Here is an 11,487-nt window from a genome sequence, read left to right on the forward strand (position 1 = left end):
GGGGGGAGGATTAAATTTTTCAGTGTCACATGGGATGTCATTTGTGACTTTGATGTGAGCCGCTTCAGTACAGTCAAAGGGGTGAACACATGACCAGAAGAATTCAAACTTGCAGTTCCAGGAAAAATAGGAACGAATTTGAGAGTCTATAGCTTGTTAAAGCACTTTAAACAGGAAGGGGAGGTTGGAGATAGGGAGGTCGTTTGTATGGACAGAGGCGACATGAGTTGTTTTCTGGAAGGCAGGCTGTTGATGACAGATTTGAAGGAGAGAGGGACAGAACCTAAGGAGAGAGAACCGTTATCAATATCAGCTAACCTGCGGACCAGGAAATGTCTTGGTTACATTGATCCAAGCAGACGCCAAGCTGAGGAGTTAGGGATGTTGAATCCTGTGCCCAGACCGAACCAATTCCCTCGCCCCAGCCCCGTCTCCCCAACTGAGGCCAATAGTGTTTTTTTCCAGAATGGAAGCCCCCATCAGCCCCACCCTTTGAGTTGTGGAGGGAGAGAGAGAGATGACAGTGATCAGAAATGTTGGTGGGGAGGCAATATGAAAGGAGACAGCCACAATATAGTGTTTCCAAAAAAAAACAATCTATTCACAAGAAGATTTCCAGAATCTGCAGCATTTTGCTTTTGCAGTGGTGCTCTGAATCTCTACTTGTTTCCATTCTCCCTCCGCCATTCCTTAAGTCCGCTCCTCCATAGCTCAAAACATCCCTTTGGCCCACTGCTCTTTGGCGTGTGTGACTCCTCCTGCCAGTGTTCATTCAGTCCTCCAACTGTCAGCCAAAATGCAGAGCACTGCCAGTTCTTTTGTGCTTTTCACTCCTCCTGGCCTTTTCCTTCTTCTAGTCTGGTGATCTCGTCATGTCCCTTACCCGCTGGATCTTCGTGACTCCTGATGTCATTCAGTTAATATAAGTATAGAGATTAATGTCACATTCATAAATGGAAACACTGGGGCCGGCCTCTGGATTGCTCTCAGTTGTTTTCCTTGTTCATTAATTGAATAATTGATACAACTGGATATTTCATTGCATTTTTGACCTGCTCTCTGAATTTCGACTGAATCGCCATATAAATAAACGTGTTTATGCAGCAACTTAAAGTCCGCAACATAAACCCAAATTCTCCGAATATGTATTCAGAATCGGTGTAATCGCTATGATCTGTTCCTGCAATGTTATAATATAAGAAATCCATAACATACACCAACCACAGAAGTATGAAGCTGCCAGATATGCTGAAGAGTAAAATCATAGACTTCCTTCTGCTCTCCATCTCTGGATCAGTGTGATTTTCTACCCTGCTCTGACACTTCAGTCCCTTCCGGACTCGACTGGCCACTAAAACGTGTCTGATTGTCAGAGCGTTGAGCAACAAGACTAAAGTGAATGGGAGCAATGGAGTTAAAACCACAGCAAACCAGTCAAATCCCACCCATCCGGGTGCAGTATAATAGCTTGGATTTCGATAACAGTCCCACGGCACGTTGTCAATTATCTCTCTCGATTCAAATATAAAGTAGAAGGGAACGTTTTTTAAACAGAGAACAATGCAGCTTGTCGCGAGAACCACAGCTGCAGTTGTCTTGGTGCAATATTTTGTTTTTAGCTTCTGGCAACAAATAGCCACAAATCGATCAAAGGAGAAAGTGACAGTGAACCAGACAGAGCAGTCTGTGGCTGCACGACTTAGGACAGCAATAACACTACACACAGGCGTGATGTCCAGGAAAGATCCCGGGAAATAATAATAACTGATCCGCCACAGGATGACTTCAGAGATAATGACCAGAAGATACGCCATTGCCATGGCCACCAGGTAGCGAGTGGTGCAGGTGGAGAGTCCGCACTTTCCCCGGGACAGCAAGCCAATCGCCAGTAAATTAACTAAATGAAGGAGAAGAAAAAAGAAAAAAACGGTAAAGTAACTGGTAAAACATTCTCTGTGTCTGATCCAGACAGTAAGGTCAGGATTTTAGCACCAATAATGGTAATTGACACACACTCAATTTTTTTTACCGTGACAAATACTCCCAGTAATACATGGTCACTGAGATCAGATGTTCCTCTCCGGTTAGTGACCAACACGCAGTGCAGTTCTGCAGTGAGAGATGGTGCGAAGATAAATGGCCACTGGAGTCAGGTGTTTCAATCTGGTTAGTCACCAACAGTCACTAAAATTCTACAGTGGCGGGCATGTTCATTAATACATGGTCAATGGGATCAGGTATTCTACTTAACTTAGTGACCCTCATCGCAGTAAAATTCACAGCAACAGCTACTTCCAGTAATACATGGTCACTGGGATCAGGCGTTTCACTCTGCTTAGTTACAGACACTAACTGAAATTCTACATTGACAGATACACCTAGTATTACAATGCCACTGGGTTCAGGTGTTCGACTCCGGTTAGTAACCCACACTCATTACAATTCTTCAGTGACAGATGGTCCCAGCAGTACAGGCCACTGTGCTAAGGTGTTTCACTCTGGTTCTTGACTCACACGCAGTACAGTTCTACAGTGACCAATACTCCTAGTAATACATGGTCACTGGGATTAGGTGTTTCTCACCGGTTAGTGACCCACACTTAGTACAATTCCACCGAGACAGCTACTCTCAATAATACATGGACATTGCGATAATGTGTTGCTCTCTGGTTAGTGACTCACACAGAATAACATTATCCAGTGACCATCACTTTCAATCGTACTTGGCCAGGGAGATCAGTTGTTCCTCTGCAGTTCGTGACCCACTCTCAGTGCAATTCTACAGTAACAGATACTCCGAGTAATGCTTGACCACTGGGTTCAAGTGTCCCACACCGGTTTCTGATGCACACACAAGGCAATTCCACATTCATAGATTCTCCCAGTGATTATCTGTTCTGCTTCGTTTCGTGCTGCACACACAGAACATACCGGCAGTGAAAAATAAAATAATTAAAATATTAAAATAATTCAATGTGATCAGCTGTTACACTCCAGTTAGTGATCCACACTCAGTACAGTTCCACAGTGACAGCTACACCTATTAATACCTGATCACTGTGGTCAGTCGTCCATCCTAGTTCGTGACACAGCCATTCAGCAGAATTCTGCAGTGAAAGATACTTCCAGATATACAGAGCCTCTGGGATCACGTGTACAGCTTTTGTAAGAGTCTCAAACTCCGTTCAATTCTGTACTAACGATATCCCCAGTGACACAAGATGACTGGGATCAGGTGATCCACTCCTGTCAGTGATGCAAACTAAGGACAATTCGATAGTAACTGATACTTCTGGTAATACCTGGTCACTATGGTCAGGTGTTCAACCCCGTTTGGTAACCCACACACACAAATATTCTGCAGTGACAGGTATTCCCAATGATACATGATCACGGGTGTCAAGCGTTTCACTCCAGTTGGTGACCCACACACAGTGCAATTATACATTGTCAGATACGCCCTGCAATATATACTCCCCTCAAGTAGGAATGGCTTTGTGAGGGGCAGGTCATGCCTCACAAGCCTTATTGAATTCGTTGAGGATGTGACAAAACACACTGCTGAAGGAAGAGCAGTGGAGGTGGTGGATATGGATTTTTAGCAAGGCGTTTGATAAGGTTCCCCATGGTCGGCTCATTCAGAAAGTTAGGAGGCATGGGATCCAGGGAAATTTGGCTGTCTGGATACAGAATTGGCTGGCCCATAGAAGACAGAGGGTGGTTGTAGATGGAAAGTATTCAGCCTGGAGCTCGGTGACCAGTGGTGTTCGGCAAGGATCTGTTCTGGGACCTCTGCTCTTTGTGATTTTAATAAATGACTTGGATGAGGAAAAGGAAGGCTGGGTTAGCAAGTTTGCCGATGACACAAAGGTTGCTGGAATTGTGGATAGTGGGCAGGGCTGTTGTAGGTTGCAACGGGACATTGACAGGATGCAGAGCTGGGCTGAGAAGTGGCAGATGGAGTTCAACCTGGAAAAGTGTGAAGTGATTCATTTTGGAACGTCGAATTTGAATGCAGATTACAGGCTTAAAGACAGGATTCTTGGCAGTGTGGAGGAACAGAGGGATCTTGGGGTCCACGTCCATAGATCGCTCAAAGTTGCCACCCAAGTTGATAGGTTTGTTAAGAAGGCGTATGGTGTGTTGGCTTTCATTAACAGGGGGATTGAGTTTAAGTGCCGCGAGGTTATGCTGCAGCTGTATAAAGCCCTGGTTTGACCACACTTGGAATATTGTGTTCCGTTCTGGTCGCCTCATTATAGGAAGGATGTGGAAGCTTTAGAAAGGGTGCAGAGGAGATTTACCAGTATGCTGCCTGGACTGGAGGACATACGAAGGATGCTTGAGGGAGCTAGGGCTTTTCTCATTGGAGCGAAGAAGGATGAGAGGTGACTTGATAGAGGGGTACAAGATGATGAGAGGCATAGATAGAGTGGATAGCCAGAGACTTTTTCCCAGGGCGGAAAGGGCTATCACCAGGGGGCATAATTTTAAGGTGATTGGAGGTAGGTTTCGGGGAGATGTCAGAGGTAGGTTATTTGCACAGAGAGTGCTGGGTACGTGGAATGCACTGCCAGCGGTGGTAGTAGAAGCAGATACATTAGGGACATTTAAGCGACTCTTGGATAGGTGCATGGATGATAGTAGAATGAAGGGTATGCAGGTAGTTTGATCTTAGAGTAGGTTAAAGTGTCGGCACAACATCGTGGGCCAAATGCCTGCACTGTGCTTTACTGTTCCATGTTCTATATTGTCAATGTGATCAGCTGTTCTTCTCCGTTTAGTGACAAAAACTCAGTACAGTTCTTCAGTAAAACATATCCACAGTAATAAATGCGCACAGGGATTCGCTGTTCCACATTGGTCAGTGTCGAACATTGAGTAAAATTCTACTGTGGCAGCTACTCTCAGTAATACATGGTCCCTCGTTTAGGTGTTTAACTCCATGGTTCATGTGTATAAATCTGGGATGAGATCAAACTCAGTGCACAGACAGATACTTCCAGTAATACCTGGTCACTGTGGTCAGGTCTTCCATTCTGGATAGAGACACCCACACTGAGAGCAAGTTTGTCGTGAAAGATACTGCCAGGAAAACATAACCATTGGGATCATGTGTTCCTCCATGACTAATGTTCCAAGCTCAGTACAATTCTACAGTGACGGATACTCCTTATGACAGATGCTCGTTGGGATTAGTTGTTCCACTCTGGTTTGTGAGCCACACATGGTACAAATCTGCATTGACATATGATCCCACTAATGCATTATCTGCAGTGTGAGGTGTTTCCTTCTGGTTAGTGACCCACAGTCAGTGCAAGTATACAGTGACAGACACTCCCAATAATTCATGACCACTGTAATCTTGTGTTCTCACCGGTTGGTGACCACACAAAGTACAAATCTACATGAATAGATGTTCGCAGTGATATATTGCCAGTTGTGTCATGTGTTCCAATGTGGTTCGTGAGCCAAATTCAGTGCAATGCCATAGTGAGAGAAATTCTCAGAAGCACATGTCCACTGCGATCAGGTATTCCAGTCCTGTTGCTGACCCACACACACTGCAATTCTGTATTGACATATATTCCCATTAATACATGGTCGCTGTGGTCAGGTGCTGCACATTGTTTAGTGACCCACATTTATTATGATTTTACACTGACTGATACTGCAAATACTATCTTTACTGAGAAATTTGCCTTCCGTTTGTTTAATTTAACAGAACAAGATATTCACCTGAAGGCAATAGCTTGATAATTTGGAATGCCTGTGTGTTACCAAGATTTTGAACAAATCTACAGAGATAATTCAAGATATTTGAGTTAATAAAGTCATATGTTACTTATCGGGTTTTCTGCATAACAGCGATTATTAAATCACCACGTAACGCTATCAGTCAACCCATAATACCAGACAGCAGTTCACACACAGACTTACACAACTTCAATGTTGATCGTCTCTTACCTGGAACACCAATGCCAGCAAGGATCAGGTAATATAATTTCCTGTTTAGTAAAATGTTTCTCTCATTTTCTGTGTGAAATGTTGTGTCCCTTTATGTTGCAGGAAACCGCTCTGTCTTAAACTCTTAGTCTAAACATTTCCAGAGCCAACAATTTATACCCTGTGGGATCTCCTTGGGGATATTGAAGTTGCAACATCGTTCAAATTGTTTTTCTTTCTTTTTTAATCGAACTAACAGATTACAAAATCGACTAAAGTCTCTGTTGTGATAGAATATAAATATGAAGATGTGAACAGTGTGTGGCTCACAAAGCGAAGTGGAACACCTTATCCCAGTGTCAGTCACTGAAGAGTTGTACTGAGTGTGGGACAGTAACCATAGTGGAGCACTTGATATATATCTGATTGGGAAAGCTGTAAAGAGTGGACAATTATAGAACATAGAACATAGAACATAGAAAATACAGCACAGAACAGGCCCTTCGGCCCACGATGTTGTGCCGATCCTTTGTCCTCTGTCAAGGACAATTTAATCTATACCCCATCATTCTCCTTTATCCATATACCTATCTAAAAGCCGTTTGAAAGTCCCTAAAGTTTCTGACTCAACAACTTCCCCAGGCAAGGCATTCCATGCCCCGACCACTCTCTGGGTAAAGAACCTTCCCCTGACATCCCCCTTATATCTCCCACCCTTCACCTTAAATTTATGACCCCTTGTAACGCTTTGCTCCACCCGGGGAAAAAGTTTCTGACTGTCTACCCTAGCTATTCCCCTGATCATCTTATAAACCTCTATCATGTCACCCCTCATCCTTCTCCGTTCTAATGAGAAGAGGCCTAGAATGTTCAGCCTTTCCTCGTAAGACTTATTCTCCATTCCAGGCAACATCCTGGTAAATCTCCTCTGCACCCTCTCCAAGGCTTCCACATCCTTCCTAAAATGAGGCGACCAGAACTGCACACAGTACTCCAAATGAGGCCTTACCAAGGTCCTGTACAGCTGCATCATCACCTCACGGCTCTTAAATTCAATCCCTCTGCTAATGAACGCTAACACCCCATATGCCTTCTTCACAGCCCTATCCACTTGAGTTGCAACTTTCAACGATCTATGCACATAGACCCCAAGGTCTCTCTGCTCCTCCACATGCCCAAGAACCCTACCGTTAACCCAGTATTTTGCATTCGTGTTTGTCCTTCCAAAATGGACGACCTCACACTTTTCAGGGTTAAACTCCATCTGCCACTTTTCAGCCCAGCACTGCAACCTATCCAAGTCCCTTTGCAGACGACAATAGCCCTCCTCGGTATCCACAACTCCACCAACCTTTGTATCATCTGCAAATTTACTGACCCACCCTTCGACTTCCTCATCCAAGTCGTTAATAAAAATCACAAACAGGAGAGGACCCAGAACTGATCCCTGTGGCACGCCACTGGTAACTGGGCTCCAGGCTGAGTATTTACCATCTAAGACCACTCTCTGCCTTCTATCAGTTAGCCAATTCTTAATCCAACTGGCCACATTCCCCACTATCCCATGCCTCCTGACTTTCTCCATAAGTCTACCATGGGGGACCTTATCAAATGCCTTACTAAAATCCATGTACACCACATCCACTGGTTTACCCTCATCCACTTGCTTGGTCACCTGCTCAAAGAATTCAATCAGGCTTGTGAGGCAAGACCTACCCCTCACAAAACCGTGCTGACTGTCCCGAATCAAGCAGTGTCTTTCCAGATGCTCAGAAATCCTATCCCTCAGCACCTTTTCCATCAACTTGCCTACCACCGAAGTAAGACTAACTGGCCTGTAATTCCCAGGGTTGTTCCTATTCCCTTTCTTGAACAGGGGCACAACATTTGCCACCCTCCAATCACCTGGTACCACCCCCGTCAACAGAGAAGATGAAAAGATCATTGCCAGCGGCTCTGCAATTTCATCCCTTGCTTCCCATAACATCCTTGGATATACCCCGTCAGGCCCGGGAGACTTGTCTATCTTCAAGTTATTCAAAAACCCCAACACATCTTCCCTCCTAACGAGCACTTCCTCGAGCTTACCAGTCTGTTTCACACCGTCCTCTTCAGTAATACACCCCTTCTCATTCGTAAATACCGAAGAGAAGTACTCATTCAAAACCTCACTTATCTCTTCCGGCTCAACACACAGTCTCCCGCTATTGTCCTTGACCGGACCTACGGTCCCCCTAGTCATCCTCATATTTCTGACATACGCGTAAAAGGCCTTGGGGTTTTCTTTTATCCTACCCGCCAAGCATTTTTCATGCCCTCTCTTAGCTCTCCTAATCCCTTTCTTCAGATCCTTCCTGGCCATCTTGTATCCCTCCAGAGCTATGCCTGTGCCCTTTTTCCTCAACCTTATATACGCATCCTTCTTCTTCCTAACAAGACTCTCAACCTCTCTTGTCAACCACGGTTCCCTCACATGACCATCCCTTCCCTGTCTGACAGGGACATGCTTATCAATGGCCCCTACTATCTGCTCCTTGAAAAAGTTCCACATTTCGACCGTGCCCTTCCCTGCCAGCATATGCTCCCAACTTATGCTCCTCAGTTCCTGCCTGACAGCATCATATCTACCCTTCCCCCAATTGTAAACCTTGCCCTGTTGCACATACCTATCCCTCTCCATTACCACAGTGAATGCTACAGAATTGTGATCACTATCTCCAAAGTGCTCGCCCACCAACAGCTCTATCACTTGCCCTGGTTCATTACCTAGTACCAAATCCAATATTGCCTCCCCTCTGGTCGGGCAGTCTACATACTGAGTCAGAAAAGCTTCCTGGACATACTGCACAAACACTACCCCATCCAAACTATTCGATCTAAAGAGTTGCCAATCAATATTTGGGAAGTTGAAATCCCCCATAATTACTACCCTGTGACTTCTGCTCCTTTCCAAAATCTGTTTCCCAATCTGCTCTTCCACCTCCCTGCTGCTATTGGGGGGCCGATAGAAAACTCCCATCAAGGTGACTGCTCCTTTCCTGTTCCTGACCTCAACCCACAGTGCCTCAGTCGGCAGATCCTCCTCGAAAATTCTTTCAGCAGTTGTTACACTATTTCTAACTAACAATGCCACCCCCCCACCTCTTTTACCACCATTCCTAATCTTATGAAAACATCTATAACCAGGTACCTCCAAGAACCATTCCTCCCCCTCACCTATCCACGTTTCAGTGATGGCCACAACATCGTAGTCCCAAGTGCCCATCCACGCCTTCAATTCACTCACCTTATTCCTGATGCTTCTTGCGTTGAAGTATACGCACTTCAACCCTTCTCCGTGCCCATCTGTCCTCTGCGACAGTGCTACCTTCCCCAATACCTCACTACACTCTTTGTCTTTCTGAGTGGACCCACTGGTCCCTGGACTACAAGTCCGGTTCCCATCCCCCTCCCAAACTAGTTTAAACCCTCCCGAACAGTACTAGCAAACCTCCCTCCCAGGATATTGGTGCCCCTCTGGTTCAGATGCAGCCCGTCCTGTTTGAACAGGTCCCATCTTCCCCAGAATGCAGTCCAATTATCCAAGAACTGGAAGCCCTCCCTCCTACACCATTCCTGCAGCCACGTGTTCAGCTGTGCTCTCTCCCTATTCCTAGCCTCACTATCACGTGGCGCCGGCAACAAACCAGAGATAACAACTCTGTCCGTCCGAGCTTTCAGCTTCCAGCCTAACTCCCTAAACTCACTTCTAACATCTGTGCCACCCTTCCTTCCTACGTCGTTGGTGCCAATGTGCACCACGACCTCTGGCTGCTCCCCCTCCCCTTTAAGGATCCTGAAGACGCGATCACAAACATCACGGACCCTGGCACCAGGGAGGCAACAAACCATCCGTGCGTCTCGCTTGCTCCCACAGAACCGCCTGTCGGTACTCCTCACCATCGAGTCCCCGATGACTAGTGCTCTCCCGTTCTCCCTCCTTCTCTTCTGAGCCACAGTGCAGGACCCCGTGCCAGAGGCCCGTTCACTGCAGCCTGCCCCCGATAGGCCGCCCCCCCCAACAGTATCTAAAACTGTATACTTGTTGTTGAGGGGAACGACCACAGGAGATCCCTGCACTGACCTCTTCCCACCTCTAACTGTTACCCAGCTGCCTTTGTCTTGTCACATTAATTACCTAATAACATTTTGAACACGTATTCTCCCAGCAATGAGGTTGTTCTTTCAAACACCATCAATTCCATCACTAGATCTCATGTTTTATTTTTGTATTCATTTGTGGGATGCAGGCGTCACTGACTCGGCTAATATGTATAGTTCATCCCTAATTTACCATGAACTGAGTGGCTTGCTAGGCAATTTAAGAGACAACCACATCGTTTTGGGTCTGGACTCACATGTAGGCCAGACCAGGTCAGGATATCAGTGAGCCATATATTTTTTACAACAACCGACAATGGACAGCAGACGATGGTACCATGGACACCATTACAAAAGCTTTCAATTCCAGATTTATTAATTTAATTCAAATGTCACCATCTGCCGTGGTGGGATTCGAACACAAGGTCCCCAGAGCATTAGCGTGGGCTCTGGATTACTATTCCAGTGATATTGCCACTATTCCACTGTCTCCCCTCGGCTGCGACCACTGAATACTTATATTCCAGAAGTTAGAATGCCTCTCTTACGGCTGCTCCACTGCACTCTGAGATGTGGTGTTCCGTTTAACTCTGGACATTCAGTTGCATTATTAAAGTGGGTTATTTATGACTATGCATTACGGAATTCAACGAATATAGTATGATACCCTAATCCACACAACAAACGGACACATCTCAATCTCATACAGCACCTCAATCTAATGCAACGTTTTGCACCAATGGAACAACTCAGGTAATACAGAAGATTCAATAGATACAACCTGTTACAGGGCTGTTACAGCCCCTTCAACCAAAACAAACTTTCAAACTCGTGCAGTCCCTGCGATTGAAGCGGCATCTCAAACAAATACAACTCCGAATAATAGGTCAACTGAAGCTAATTATGTCCTGATCCTAATACCACACTTGACGCAAATGCGGCCCCTCACATTCAAATCCAACCCCTCAAGCGAATGGGGCACTTCCTATTAATACAGTATCTCAAGCAACTACCTCAAATTAGCACAACACCTCAAAGTAAGACAGCTCCTCAAACTAGTACAACACACCAAATTAATACAGCATGGAAATATAGGATCATTCAAGTTTACAGTACAGGAGGAGGCCATTCTGCCCATCATGTCTGTGCCAGCCACAAGCGGGCTATTTCATCTAATCCCACCTTCCAGCTCGTGGTCCATAGTCCTGTAAGTTACGTCACATTAAGTGCATATCCAAGTGTCTTATTTTTAAAATGGAATGAGGGTTTCTGCCTCGACCACCCTTTCAGGCAATGAGTTCCAGGTACTCATCAACCTCTGGGTGAAAATATTTCTCCTTAACCTCCCTCCAATCCTTCCACCAATTGCTTTAAGTCTATCTCCCCTGATTACTGACTTCT

The 11,487-nt window shown here is 45.4% G+C and overlaps 1 protein-coding gene across 1 annotated transcript; it reads right to left on the reverse strand.

Annotated features, from left to right (window-relative positions):
- Nucleotides 1–986: 986 nt before the first annotated feature.
- LOC137361400 (probable G-protein coupled receptor 139) lies at nucleotides 987–11,287 on the reverse strand. The gene is made up of 2 exons (XM_068026268.1): nucleotides 11,269–11,287; nucleotides 987–1,897 (listed from the first exon to the last, which is right to left on the reverse strand). The coding sequence occupies exons 1-2, from the start codon at nucleotides 11,285–11,287 to the stop codon at nucleotides 987–989; spliced, it is 930 nt and encodes a 309-aa protein (XP_067882369.1).
- Nucleotides 11,288–11,487: the final 200 nt, after the last annotated feature.

This window comes from Heterodontus francisci, unplaced genomic scaffold (genome assembly GCF_036365525.1).
Source record: "Heterodontus francisci isolate sHetFra1 unplaced genomic scaffold, sHetFra1.hap1 HAP1_SCAFFOLD_49_2, whole genome shotgun sequence".
Taxonomy (NCBI): domain Eukaryota; kingdom Metazoa; phylum Chordata; class Chondrichthyes; order Heterodontiformes; family Heterodontidae; genus Heterodontus; species Heterodontus francisci.